This window comes from Neodiprion pinetum, chromosome 4, assembly GCF_021155775.2.
Source record: "Neodiprion pinetum isolate iyNeoPine1 chromosome 4, iyNeoPine1.2, whole genome shotgun sequence".
Classification (NCBI taxonomy): domain Eukaryota; kingdom Metazoa; phylum Arthropoda; class Insecta; order Hymenoptera; family Diprionidae; genus Neodiprion; species Neodiprion pinetum.
In genome coordinates this window covers 24,081,006-24,096,668 of record NC_060235.2, presented here as the reverse complement: position 1 = coordinate 24,096,668, position 15,663 = coordinate 24,081,006, and the positions used below count along the sequence as shown (strand labels likewise).

Here is a 15,663-nt window from a genome sequence, read left to right as displayed (position 1 = left end):
TAGATATGATGCCTTTGCGAGGCTTGCCAAGAGTATTTATACCGAAACAGCAAGAATTGTCAGGTACTAAGGGATTTCGCAATTCTGTATTGTATAATTTTGCGGAGCACGGCTGGTCGAGAGAATCGTGTCAGAGGATATAGTGCAATTTCTTGAGGTGCCCAAGAAGGGGGACGTCTGAACTCGAAGCCGAAGCCGAAGGTCTAGGGTTACCGATTCGACGGACTACCTCAGTTGTGGTCGGTAGTTGGGTACCGGTTCTCTTTGCTCTCGGTGCGTCTGATCCCAGCCATGGCAACACCCGAAATCCAATTTATTCCTCATTTAATGAATAATGGCCTAAGACCTGCGTGTTAAGCAATACCCGGATTCCCCCGGCGGTCGTCTGAACTTGCGTCTGAAAGATTGAGGTCCGCCATCGAGGTCAGATATACGATTAACGGTTATCCCAGACTCCGAGAGCGTGAAACGACAAGTATAATAATTGATCAATTTCTAATTTCATTGAAAATAATCGAATCGCGAATAACATGCTGGTACAGACTTGTATTACGTGCGATTGTGAAATAACGACATGATAGCTGATTAAAGACAAAATTATTCCAACATCGACTAGATATACAATAGAACGCGTGATATTTATGAGAAATTTCGTGAAAAGCTCCATTGAAATTTCAAATTAATTTTCATCATTATAGGGAAACGATACTTCGAAGGAACTACATGTATCAGATTGCGGAAAATTACGTATTTTGTTCGGAACAGTTTGTTTCAAAGCAAACGACGACATTACATATCCTTTATTGATTAAAGTTGCCGTACAATTTTTGAAGATATTTGTCGTAATCTTATTTAAACGTCGTACAACCAAATATTTCCAGTTACGTGATTTTCCAAGAATAGTAACAAAATTAGGAATATATTCGACGATATTTCTATACTTTTTGCAGGCACTTTTTCTGTATCATTCCATGTGATAGCCAAAGAATTCCCGTACAACCATTTAAAACTCCTTTAAAACTACGTGAACACCACATTTCAGAATATTTTTCCTATGTTATAAGCTTGAAGAACTCACAGGTACGGATATTGTGTCAATTACATATATCGTACCTTCCTATGGTAAATCTTACTCTTCCTTACAATAAAAGACGTAAAATATTTGAAACATTAATATTTTGTAAGTACTGTCATACCGATGAAACGTTAGCATTATTACGAGTCGGCCTTATAAGAATTGTTCTGGCTCTAGGAGCTGTAGAAATTTGGGCAGTCGCGGGTTAAAGTCGGAAAATTGTCGTCAAATGATGGAAAATAAGTGGAATTGACTTAGAATTTTGCATGTTATCGACAATCCCCGAAGTTCAAGAGGCCGTTACGCGACTAACAATGAGTTTGCACATCAATTTGCAAAAGACGCAGACCTTCGCTTAAATGCATATGTGTAAGTTGGAAGTGTACGGCTTCTGCAAGGCCAACAGGATTCGTAAGATCGTCTCGTGACATTGCTAACTTTTGATCAGTTTGATGACTCGATCTATGTAATAACAAAGTTTTGGATAATTTGATCGCAACCCAGTTTTCATGAGAAACGTGCGGGGATCCTTTACAGCGTAGAAAATAGAAGATAGATATTAAATAGAGGAAAAAAATTACTGGCGCAAACGTAAGCCTAAAAAATCGCAACAAGTAGCAACGTTAGTAGACAAACGGCAATTATATTGTAAATACCGAATGTAATATAAAGGAGTTTGCAAGCTTGGCCGTAGTAAATAATCAGAATTGCGTTAAAAATACAGTATATACTTATAGTGAAGAAGTATAAAATGCAATTTACGCGATCTTTGATCGCTCAGATATTGGATCCATGTCTGTTATTTGTAATTGTAGCAAATCCCTTCTATTTGTAAATGAATTCGGTGGATCAGTAAGTAGTTGTTGTTACGGAGGTAAAATGCTATTTGCCACCAATGAATTCAACTATCATACTTGGAAATTCAAGATGCAATAGACAGTTCCATTTTAAAAGAGCCGAACCAAAAAATTGATAATAAATCCCATGTTAAATCACGAGGGAAAATTCTCATTTACTCGTCTAGTTTTAAAAATATGCAACGTCGAAATGCAAAATGCCGTACTTTGGGAATGTTCAATTTTGTGTTTGAATTTGAAAACATCCCATCATTTTTAACAATGGGAGATTTAATACTTTTTTTTCGCAAAGTTTGAGTAAAAAAGAACATTCTATGTTGATGCAATTTTTTCCGTTTAGCGAGTCGTCTTTGTAAAAAACATATTACAAGTTGACAGGTAGTAATTCTTAGAAATTTTTAATAATTAATTAGTCAAAACAAACAAGTGCAATAAACACGCCATGGGAATATGTTTGACGTTGAAAATAGCAAAATAGCAACAATAGCAAACCGAATCATGACATTGAAAAGCTAAACAGCGGGCTCTTGCAAGAAGAGATTTCGAGCCATTAGCTATTCACAATTCATACAAATCTGCGATCTATGCACACACGTATCTCTGAGGCTGCGATCGGTAATCGGGTCATTTCGTAATAGGATCGAAATTCAGTTCGCATATCCTGCGTAATGTACAATAAATAACGAATGCGAAAATCGAAAGGTGTAGTCATGTTCAAACTTGTTTAGCAAAGATTGATCGGCTACAGTTACACGTATATACTGTACATTATAAGTTTATTGCATATCTTACATCTATGCCTGTATTATATAAATTATATATAGCCGCTGTCACTGTCCCGGCAGACCAGTTTATCCTCTGTGGAATTTTATGGAGATAAAAAAAGGAAACCCAACGACTTTTGGTGATTTCTATGAGAGTTAAATAATTTATATGTGCTCTCAAAAATTTTTTTTAGTAATTTCTTCACTAGGTTCTAAAAAGTTTTCATGGGAATTTCGAAGGATTTTGCGGTTTCTCATGGTGATACGATAATTCTCACGAGAATCAGATGTGGTTCTGTATATACATATAACAAGTCAGGAACTCTTGACTGCTTTCCACTGATTCATCAATACATAATATTGTTTCGGAATTGCTCTGTTAGACGAAACAACTTATCTAGTGTTCAATAATTTGTAGCAAAAAAAATTTAATCCATCTCCACCCTAACTTTCTCGATACTCCGAACAAAGGTCGTAGCTGTGGGCTTGAAATTTTAAAATTGCTATGAAAATAGGGATCGTATTTAGAGTGCTGCTGAACTTGACGAAATAACAGTAGGTTTTACAACCGTCGTAATTCGGATTCTGGATGGACTATTATTCCGAGGAAATAAGTGCAAGGTTGACCGCTTATACTCAGACAAACACGACGCGAAAGATCGCCGAGTTTTTCAACGGACGCAATTATTTTTATTGCCCGTACGCTCCCTACGGCAACTCAGTCGTTAATCATCCCCACACATGCGTACACTGACCGTGAGAGAAAGTCAGGAAGGATTAATTTGCCCACACAGCGTGCAATATTGCAAAAACTTTGCAGTAACTTAGGTTTGCAAAACTTGTAATATTTAAAAACCGTAACGTTGCTTAGTTTTTCTGCAATATTCTGTAAACCCTGAAGCAACATTTTGATATCCACTCTTTCAGCTTTATTTGCCATATTCCTGTAACGATTGAATGAAATGTTAGGAAATGCCGAGATCTCGTGTTTTTCGTTGAAGGTAATGTGTATTTACATTCGTCGATGCAATGTGATTTATTTGTTTCACTTATCCAACGTTGTAGTAGCTATTACTTCGGGAAAAGTAACAGAATTATACCTCATATCAATATTCCGGATGATTGTAACATTTAAATGCAAGCAGACAATTTTAATATTGCTGCAGTGTAGTTCTGATTGTTTTGAGTGAATTCATGAAACTGCAATATTCCTGCTGAAATTGCAGTGTAGAAGTATTATGTACTGTTTGGGCCAATGTTAACTGATTCGATAACTTATTTGTTACGGAAAATGAATACGAAATTCATTTTGTGTTCGGTTATAATTTTTTTTTATGTCATGATTTTGTAAATTTCATCTTATTATACACAAATTATACACCTGTCTGGATCGACACATTATACTTGATCATTCTGATACGGCATAACATACCTCAATATTTAAATCATTTCTCCTTTCAACGAGGTCTTAATTATCGTCGCTCGAGGGCATCGACCAAAGTTCATCACAGCTTTTTTAAAAAATTCTCATGTCTTCCGATTCGATACTCTTGCGAACCTTACCATTGTGTGTTTCCCACCTCAAGCAGCTTCAGATAGCAAATGATCTTTTAAAAATACCACTTTGATAAGAGGCAGTTCACGAACGTTCGACAATTTCTCCAAATGTCCACAATGGTCGTATATATTATATATAAGTACGTGCAATTATACTTATATATATATATATGTATATATAAACAGCAGCGCTATATTACACCGAAGTATCGACGAGGTAGTTTTTTAATTAAAATATGCGCAACAAATGGCTTGTATAAATTTGAATAATAATTTATTGTATTTACATGTAAAGTGACATATACCACAACAAATACAACAGTGGGCAGAATTGTTTTAGGTATGAAATGAATCATAGAACGGAGAAAGAGTATGTGTCGGTATGTAAAAGAGAGGGACGGCCCGAGGGAGACAGAGGCGGTTCACATCTCAGCTGTCGTTTGTGAACGTCGCGCAACCGAAGCCGCAAAAAACGCCCGTCTCGCTTCACAATCATAGCCGATCAATTACCAGGCGTAAGAAGCACCCAGTCCGGAAAAAGTCGCGTGAGCCACAACCGGCCCGGGGGCGGCTACAGCTGGAGCTGCTCCGTAGGCCAGGGCAGCTGGGGCGGCGTAAGCTGTCTTCGCGATTATCGGCGCTGGTCCAGCGGCGTAGGCGTAGGCGGGGGCGGGGGCGGCGTAAGCAGCCTTAGCGATTATCGGGCCGGGGGCGGCGTAGGACAAGGGCGCCGAGTAGCTCACGTGGGACACAGCTGGTGCCGCTGAGTACGCGTAGGCAGCTGGTGCAGCGTAGGATGTGGCGTAAGCAGCTGGCGCGGTGTAAGAGGTGGCGTATATCGCCGGGTTGCTGACGCGGACGTCGGACTTGCTCACGCTGGAATAGGGGGTGTCGATCGTCTTCGAGTAGGTCGAGATCTGGGCGAGGTTGCCCGGGCTGCGAAGGATGTTGGACGACTGGGAGGTGATCGCCGGGGCGGCGTAGCTCAGGGTCGGTGCACCGTAGGTTATGGCTGCTGCGGGGGCGGCGTGAAGACCGCTGTAAAAACCGGCGTTGGCTACCGCGAGGGTGGCGCAGAGGATGATCACCTGAGGGAGTCAAGAGACGGTTTTTGTTTCAACGGGCGTCGAGTTTACGCCGGAGTTTATCGGAGCGCTTAAAGCTCTTTACGGATCAAGAGAGTGGGCAGGAAGAGGGTATACGCGTTTTGACTTACTTGGGATGGTGAATTTTTCAATTTCTATAGTTTTAAGAAGTTGTTGTTAAATTTTTTTAAAACAAAAAATTGTCGCGATAGGGGACGTTGGTTTTTTTGGGCAGTAGGAAGATAGGAAGAATTGATCTTTTACTTCAATTCGAGCACCGAGGGGCGACTAGGGTTGTCGTTACTCACCTTGAATGCCATTTTGAGATATTTTTTTAAGCTTCGTTCTGCGCTGTGGTCAGTTACTGAGAAGTGATGCTCTGGTTGACGACGATCGGGTGTTTTATACTCAGGGAATCACTTCGCCGGGGAACCACGCCCGCGTTTCGAGTCCGGTTTTACGGAGGCCTTCATCTCCGGTTGTTCTTGTTTTAATTTTTAGCTACTTTTTCCTTTTGTCATTATTTATGCAAGCCGTTTGCTTCACTGCAGATTCGAAACGCTCGAGTTATGACACTCGGACAGTCTTAAGTGGGCTACCGGTCAACTTGTAACAACACCTTGCCATAAGCTGCAATTCAAAAGTAAAAGTAGTCGTCAAGCATTGTTACTTCAGTTATCAAGGATTGCTCGACCGTATCATCGCTTGAATGGAAATTGAATTAATAATGACGTGAGATTAATGATGAGACAGCAAAGATCTTGACACAAGTCATGGACAGACAAAAGGCACAGGCATAGTATTTCAGACGTCGTAAGTTAAAGATGTGTCAAAGGCACGGTTCGGTCCAGGAGCTGTCAATCCAGAAATATGATGTGACGAAGGTTTGAAAGTTCGACTGAAACTAGTAGAATTGAATTCAATTGAAACAATATTCCCTTGAGGTAGAAAGTTAAAAAAAAAAAAGAAAACGTAAATTCAACTGCAATAGCACGATTGTTGATGACTTTGAAGAGATCGCATCATCGAATCATTTCTCCAATAAAAAAATTGCATCGTCTTACTGATTTTAACGAACTAGGACTAATTTTCTTCGTAAGTGAGATCTCTACAAATCTTCAAAATCAGATTTCGGTTAACGGTGGATCTTTTTCTATTAAGGCCACTTACCAATGATTTCACTAATCATATTTTTTTGACCAACGGAGAAGCCAAACAGCAAATATGACTTTGTTCATTTCTAGAGAATTCATCTTCATATCAAAACGAGTTCATTGAAATCGTTCGAACGATGGGATTTTTTCGATGTAGAATGATTTAATACTGGGATCTCCTCAAAGTCATCTACAATTGTGCCATTGTAACTCAAGTTTAGGTTATTTTTATAATTTAATTACGAGTACAGTACAATCATACATTTATTAGTACTACCATGGCGTTGTAATTCCGAAGGTAGCGCAATTTGCTCAAGGTTTTCTCACGGTGGAGTTGATCTCCCCTTTATGCAGGTTTTTGTTTTTTTTTTTCTTTTTGTTTTCGAACGGTGGTCAACCTTCCACGCGATCGTTTCACGGCATGAGTTATTTTTTACTCCACATTCGTCGTGGGCCTTGAAGCATCGGGCCTTAAGGTTTCGGGACGGGATGCTGAGGAAGATAGAGTCGGCGAGAGTGCCGAGAAAGAGAAAAGAAAAAAAGAAAAAAAAGTGGAAAGAGGGACAGAGAGAAGGAAAGGCTTCGTCCTCTGGTGCCACATAAAACTTTACCACCCGCCAATGCCTCAACACACACACAGGCATACCCTGGAGTCAATCTGCATGTAGGTCGATGAGAGGAATATTTGACCAGTCCAGCCCCGCCCAAATGCATCGCTTGCACCGAGGTCATGTATCACTCAATTTTAACAATGTGTTATTTCCAATATTTAAACGCAAAACGGCATTTTTTATTTTCTAATTCAAGCGCATTTTTCATTTTATATTCTAAATGAAAAATTCAAGGATTCAACCATTCGTCAAATGCCTCTGTTAAAATGGATCTTATACTTTTCGAGAAATTCCGTGGCCAATGTTTTGGAACGACATTTTTTCACGCTGGAGAAAATGATGTTAGAACTGTCGGATCTTCAGCTAATTTTCAACTTTAAGAAAGTCTATTTAATCATAATGCTTCAATTATTTCGGCTGAATGAAGCGGTGATTTCATGAATATATTGAATGAATTGCGTGCATGAAAACCAAATTTGTTCACCTGTATCTCGTTACGCACAGAGAGATGATAATGTCTTGGATGATTTTTCACAGATAAACACCGTGCGATTTCAGTACTTGCAATTTTCTGCCAATAATTACGACTAACTTGATCTAGCAAAAAACTTTAAAAAGTAGTCGTCTACAATTGAAAAACTTTTCTTGAAATACGATATTTGTTTAACATGGTCCGCGTCATTTCTACGATTATTTTCATACTGCCGAATGATTATGTGTTCAACAGGAGACACATAAGTGATAAAACCTAATGCGAGCAACCGCATTTGTTCATTAAGAAGGATATATAATTGTAATAATTAGAAAAAACTATAAGTATTTATAATATATAGTATACCATCTCGTATTTTATATATTTAATTTTAAGTACAAGATTTAGATGAAAAGCATGGTTTACAAGTTTTTTTTTTTTTACTTAAGTAAACCGAATGCAGGCTAAAAAGATACAATAATCATACTTGCGTTGCATGAAATATTCATCTGCATACGAACCATGTTGAAGAATTAATTGATGAAAATTCATGGGATTAAATTAAACTGATCCATTAAGTTTGCATTCAAATAAAACATATGTATCCTCGCTTTAAAAGAAATGGAGAGAAAAATTTTGTCTGTGAGAGAGAGATTCTGCTGAAACTCTTCGGGATGTTTCTTTGGTCCAAAAAATGAGGCTTTTGATGTGTAGTTACATTGATTCAACTTTAATTCCTCCGCTAGATTCGTAATATACCAAGTTTTCGAAAATTCGCAGTTTATATTTTACCACGGCTTTAAAATAATAATATATCTGTTCAAACTTGTGTCAATGAGAAACTTCAAAAAGATAATTGAAAATTAATATTTCAGACAAAACGATCAACAGGCTTCACTTATTATCGCATTCTATTCATTAAACTGGTAATTTAATAAATTTCAATCGGAGCGAATAATGGCTTTATGGGTGAAACTACACGTCAGAAGCTCAATGTTTTTGGGGTAAACAATCACACCTAAAAATTTCAGCTCAATCCGTGATCCGAAGGTCTGTGACTTTCGTAAGTGAGTGTGATGCAGACGATTTCATATAATAAGTTTATTTGGGATAAGAATAGTTGAATCATGTAGAAATTTTACTTAATAACTGATTTGGCATACGCCCGATTGCTAATAACTGAGTTTATTTTAGACTGGTGTTCGGTTCTTTTTCTCTTAAGTGTATCGGGTATCGAAATTTAGTCTATGGTGCAATTGGTAACGTGAACAACGCAGACCTGCACCTGATGCAACTAGGACTGCATTTAAATATGATACTCGACCGCTAGAACGACATAGAACACCTCATCTGCAAAAATCTTAAAATGTTGAGGGAGAGGCAGTCGAGAAAGACCGTATAAATAGCTACACGGATTTGCTAGATCTATCCAATTTGCCACTTGCAGTTCAAGAAGCAACAACACCAACTATCATCATGTTCAAGGTGAGTGACAAAAATAAGCTACTACCGAGGGAAGATTTTTCTTTTGAAAGCTTCGATATCTTGTACTGCTCTTTGATTCGAAAATTTACCATCATCCCTTTCAATTTAGCCATCTTGAAGCTTGCGAATCATGAAACAATTACGATGATGTCGTTTGTAAAATCGTGAATAAATAAGAGCCACTGGGAAAATGATGGTTCTATGGTTTTCTAACAGCCGTTCGTAATTGAACTTGTCTAAAATCCGTATACATTATTATCATAATTTCTTATCAATTGATGCTCCATTGTCTAGAAAAATATCAACGAACTAATTCTGTATCTCTCGTATTTTCCAGCTCGTAGTAATCTGTGGGTGCTTGATGGCCGTCGTTAACGGTGCTTTTATTAGCAGTGGTTTGATCGGTACTTCCGGTCCGGCAACTGTCTCTCTGCAGCCATCATCCGTAGCCCTGCAGCCGGGGACTGTCTCTTTTCCATCAGTCTCAACGTCGTCGTCAAACATAATCCGTGGGATTGGTAATTTAGGTGCGATTTCCGCGTACTCGAAGAGCATCGACACAGCATTCAGTAGCGAAAAGAAAGCCGATCTTCGCATAAACAATCCCGACTTGCAGACAGCGATTCTGTCCGCCATTCCCGCAACTTTGAACTATGCCGCCAGAGCACCTGCACTTGCAGTATCCGGAACTGCTCTTGCAGGTAAAATGGCGGCTGTAAAAAGAGGATGAAACTTGATTAGCCACTTCTTGGACAGAAAACGAAAGAAATTTATACACCGAGTCAGTAGCATCTCTACATAATTTCCATGTATTTTAAATTTACCTCCTCAAGAGGATTGATCTATGATGTCAAACGGCTTATCCTCTTTCCCAAACGATCTAAGATCTCGTCAATAAGGATTTTCGTTTCACGCTTCCTGAATAGGTCAACTGGCTGTAGCCACTGGCCATGCTGCTTCTCCTACCCTTGGACTGGGGATAAACGGAGTGGCGGTCAACGGATACGGACTGGGAGTGAACGGCTACGGACTTGGAGTCAACGGATACGGTCTCGGCACGGTCAACGGATATGGGCTTGGGTACAACGGATACGGTCTGCAGACGGTGAATGGACTGGGAGTAGGTCTTGGCGCAGTCAAGGTTCTCTAAGCGACCACTCGATGTAAAATTACCGAACAACATTTCGTGGACTTTGTTATTTGCATACAATACTCCTACTGTTATGCGGGACGAAACTGAAACTCCCACGTTATATTCAAACTATCGGAAAACACATTCAATTTTGTGCGATGTCACAAAACGACACGTCAGACATTTTCTTCAATAAATATGATATGTTACACCCATAAATGCATCGTACCTTTATAGTAATATTAAATTTCTCACGAATGTCCCGGTTCAATAATAAGCTATTTTTGAGATATTAATTTTACATAAGTAAACCTATTACGATGATTTCACCTGTAAAAAGTTGCAGTAGGTATAGGTATAATAAACGGTGTCATTATTCTCGATTCGATACCTGCATCAAACTTGGATATTTTATGCAGGCTGTCATAATTTGATCGGTGAAAGTAACTTCGTAAATATTTTTTATCGAATTAGGTTTATTGAAAAATTCTATTTTTGAAAGCCTTGTACGCAATAATCAAAGCCGTTTTAATAATTACTAAGTAGATACATCAAATCGCATAAATGGAAGAAAAGGTAAAACACATTTCAAGCAGTCTTTTACAAAGCCATTGCCCGAATAAACAATTAATAAAATCAAAACAACATTACGATATAAATGAAGCAAATTTACGTAAACCGAAATACGGTTACTTTCATCTTACAGAAGGATATACTGTGGGGGCTCTAGAAGGCAATGCTTTATTGGGCCCAGGTTATCGGCCCAGTTACCTCACGATGATCAGCTGCGATCAAGTTTGCGCGTCACACTGCCATGCTTTGGCGCGTGCATGACATACCCATCGGTGTCAGTATTTATATCTTGCCACGGTATAACATAACGTGTGAGCGACCACCCGATTTTATTACACGGTCCGTTGCCCCAACTTTCAGCCAGCTTTTTAGGGAAAACGTTGCGATTTAGAGAGAGAGAATGAGATATTTATACAGTGTACGGTACGATATGAAAATCATGCAATTTTTAAACCCTTAAGGCCCAGAGGCCTTACGCCATTTATTTAGATGACGGACCTGTGAGATTTTCACTTTAAGAAACTTGATTAATCCTTTCGAATTTTTATAATTGTTACGGACTTTACTGTGGTAAGACCTCCTGCTCGTTCTCATCGCAGCAAGATCTTTTTTTACCGTCTAACCATTTCGTATTTTCACTCTCTTTCTATGCGTTATTGAGTAAATCAGAGAACGGTGTACGAACCCCGATGTTGGTTTTCTTTTCGAGCATTCCAATAGTTTGAAGCAACGGAATTTAGCGTACATTAAAACTTATCCGTGAGTCAATCGGTACCTCAGTTGCCAGAACAACCTATCGAGCCTGCTCTAATAAATACGAATTGCGAATACGACCCCAGATTCAGAGCTGTATTGATTCCTTTTGTTTCTCTAACGCAAACATTTCAACCATCATTAACACGTCCATTTCACAGATGACGAATTTCTATTTAGAGATCAGGCAAGACGGAACAAGACAGATCGCTAAGAGCTGTTTTGTAGTGGTATGCGAACGACGAACAGGGACTTATCCAATGAGAATCGGCAAGGTGACAATTACGAACAAGGTATAGGAGAAAAAACGGACAGCCCAAATTTACGATAAGGTTAGAAGAAATAATTTAATAAATAAGTTTCATCGAAATGTATAGTCGTAGCCTCGGCGATAACTCAATCTTGACGTCTTTACCAGGCGTAGGAGATGCCGACTGGGCTGCTGTAGGTCATGTGGGACACAGCTACGGCCGGAGAATAGGCGACTCCAAGAAGACCGGCTGGGGCGGCCGCGTGAGCGTAGGCGGGGGCGGCGGCGTGAGCGTAGGCGGGGGCGGCGGCGTGAGTGTAGGCGGGGGCGGCGGCGTAAGCAACCGGGGCAGGATGAGCGTAAGAGACGGGGGCAGCGTAGGCAGTGGTGGTGTAGACGCTGGGGTTGCTGACGCGAACGTCAGATTTGCTGGAGCTCGAGTAAGGGGTGGTGATGGTCTTCTGCTGGGTGGCTACCTGGGCCAGGTTTCCTGGGCTTCGCAGGATGTTGTCGGACTGAGAGGTGATCGCGTGGGAGGCGACTGCGATGCTTGGGGCGTAGTGGGCCTGGGGCACGGCGTATTGTACCGGGGATAAAACACCGGCGTTGGCAGCAGCCAAAACGCAGGCGAGAACTACGAGCTGGAAATGGAAAAAATATCATATTTATTCGCCATTTATCTTCGTAATCTTATCATTCGCTCACTTGTAAGAACAGAAATACCATTCACAAGTGCTCTGTAGTCGTTATACGGTATCTTATATTCTACCGTGATAGAAACTTGACACCCAAATGCGCATGCGCCAGAATTCATGTGATTCCATTGGTCAATTCAACTGATTCACGCCGATTTTTTCGTCCGCTTGTCAGGACGACCAACTCCGTTGCGGCTAGATGCTAGCTGTTGGGGTTCGCGGGTGTCTCGATGTTATCTTGCGTTGAGAATTTGAAACAGCCAAAATGTGTTCGGCCTACAATCGAATTGACATAACGTCGAAATTTTTGCGCGTATTGACAGTTCGCGTTGGAGTCCAACGACACAGAGTTGGCCAGTCTGTTGAAACAGACGAATGATTGGCGCTTGCACATTTGGGGGTTCAGATTCCTGAGACGGTCACGGTGTGTTTTCAATGTAGCTATGCGAAGTTATGGTAGTACCTCTTTTTCTGATTTTCCTGATATCTGTTTAAATAAGTTGTCAAGAATATTCGGTCAAACCTGTAAACCCCGTTAAAATTCAATACGAATCGAGTACAATTAAAGTTCAACCGTTAGTTAGAGTTAGATGTAGCACCAAAGGCGATGGACGTTTGAATCTCAAGTCCAAAACGGTATCAGACTCGCTACTAGAGTATTATTAGTCCGTTCTATTCTATTGCAGCTATTGAACAAAATTGAAGAGTAATTTAGCTTAGGGAATCCAGATTTTCGGAGTATATACAGATTCGAAGCAGTCCGACTCCTTTACCGGTAGCGAGTAGATGTCTCACCTTGAATGCCATTGTTGTTGAGGGTAGTTGGTTGATTGTCGTTCACTGGTAGTGTGATGTCTTGGGTTTTGAAACGAAATCTTTTATACCTCGCGGTATTGTCGAAAATAATTTGTAGTGGGGGCTTCAGCACCGGATCCCAGTCATGCCGGAACCCACTTGTTGGGGTCTGTAGGACCCGCGGGGCCTCGGGCGTGTACGTGGTGATATACTTTCGCTGTCGCAGTGTACGGCCCTCGCCTCCGGTGCCTCCACGACGTACGTAATTGTTCCAGGTACACCGCTTCGCGTCTCTTTGATCCGTCTGTGGATGCAAGAACTCTCCGACCTTGAACTGGATAAAGCGCCGCGGAGGATCTGCGATAATCGGCTTGAAAACGAAAGCGGCAATCATTATCCCACGTCGAAAATTATCCAGATGTTGTTATCATTATTCGCTCACCGTTATTATACCTTCCTAATTGCATACCGAGATTTGGAATGAATTGTTATACTACCTATATAAACTCTGTGGCGATCGCAGATGTCTGCATGTCGCGAAACTTTTCAGCACACGTACGCGCGAAACATGTTCTTGTGTTTCGCAAAGTTGAACGGCATTGGAAAAAAATCGGGGTTTTGATTATTGCGTATTATTCGCAGTCACGATTTATGGGCGTTGTCATTAATTATACGTGCTAAATCAATGCATACGAAAGAGTGAAACAAGGAGGTGTATACCCTATTCTTTGAAATTGCATAATTCCAACCATGCTTATCTCGTAATCTTATAATTGCTGCGGCCTCTAGGTCTGTTCTTGCAATTATTATATTATTTTTCCAATATATCTGTAACATATTGCACAAGTCCAATATACTAGCTTGTTCTTTGTTTCAGACGATGTTATCTCTGGTATACGTTCTACATTAGCTTGTACATCTAGTGAGTATCACGGGATATCCGAATGCGGCAAATTGTCCGTCATTATTTATTTACTTATAGTCAGTTATCGAATCCATTTTCCGAATGTCAAATAAACCTTGACTTTAGGTTATTCTTTTGAAAATAGAGCGATCGCATGTCAGATTATACAGACTGGCATTCCCGTATGCCGATCAAGCTGTTGCATTTTTGAGTTTCATCCTCGTGCGAACTGTTGTGAATAAAATTTCCCAAACACATTAATATACAGTCAGTAAGGTTTGAAGGGTCTACCCTCCATCAACGGCTCTATTAACTAATAATAATAAAGTCAACGTTTTGCATTTGAAAATCGTTATTACTGAATAATGTAAAACACGTAATATCAGAAGCATTAAACTTTTTGCTCTATATATTTTCGCTCATGTTACGTGCGTAGCTGAATATTTAAACAGATTTGGTTCGAAGAAATGTGAGTGAAAAAAATGGAGTTGTTGAAAATTATGTCCGCTTGTTAACGAACGATTTGGTTTTTTCAGCAGCCAATTACAACTTAGTAGCAGGTAGTTAGCTTGGTTGCTATTTTCTTGTTGAATATTACAGAATTGAAGTATTCTTTTCCCAACACCTGCTGGGGAAGTTTGATTTTCGAAGCCTGTGAAATGTATGTAAAGTGCCTCGTTTCCAAACAGTGGGATAAAACGACATTGTGTGCGCGCACAACCGAAATGCCATACATTACGCATTCGGGGTTTATTTTACGCATACGCACAGTCGAGTAACTCAATTTTACATATTATGTCATTCACGCAAGTTACCTGGTCCCAATTTTACGTTATCTCAGCGGCAACTTCGTTTCTTCTCGAATAAAATTTTCCTTTACATGTGTTTGAAAAAATAGCGTGTGTCGCCAGTACGGGTGTGCGCAATGCGATTTATACTGTAAACTTTACGCTTATTGGAAATCGCTGACTTCTCCAACTTGTAACAAAATAGAGAATTTTTTTTCGGAACTGGAAGAGAAAACAAATGATTCAAAAGTTTAAAATAATGTACCAAATAAATTAGTACTTTCTTTCCATCCTTAGAACTTCGACCATTTTCAAGCTACCATGGATTTAAAAACGCATTTTATAGGGCTTTCAATTTCTTGTAAGGAAAATATACCAGGACATTAAGTCATTTTTTCGGAAGGCTTTTTCTCCAAAACTATGGCTGCATAACATCAATTGACCAAGGAACGATTTTGTAGAGAATTTCATATCCTGTAAAAGTGATAATTGTGTGTTATCCTCAGAATTGTGGTACTTTCAAAGTCAAGAGATCGCCTTCAACTCTGTGGAATAAAGCCTCAATTGTTGGAAGTAAAGCTTCAAATCATGGCGATTAACCCCAATTACTGGGGGTTTAGCTTCGGGGGTTCACCGAGGTACTTACCCTAAAAAATTGGGCTCGTTTTACGAAAGAGTGTTGATCAAGAAATGACACTAACCTTTTGCTATAA

At 39.9% G+C, this 15,663-nt stretch overlaps 1 protein-coding gene across 1 annotated transcript; it reads right to left on the bottom strand.

Annotated features, from left to right (window-relative positions):
• Positions 1–4,505: 4,505 nt before the first annotated feature.
• LOC124217301 (cuticle protein-like) lies at positions 4,506–13,349 on the bottom strand. Its single transcript, XM_069135404.1, has 4 exons — positions 13,259–13,349; positions 11,933–12,409; positions 5,647–5,754; positions 4,506–5,341 (listed from the first exon to the last, which is right to left on the bottom strand). Exons 1-4 carry the CDS (start codon positions 13,268–13,270, stop codon positions 4,760–4,762), a joined length of 1,179 nt encoding a protein of 392 aa, XP_068991505.1. The 5' UTR covers positions 13,271–13,349; the 3' UTR covers positions 4,506–4,759.
• Positions 13,350–15,663: the final 2,314 nt, after the last annotated feature.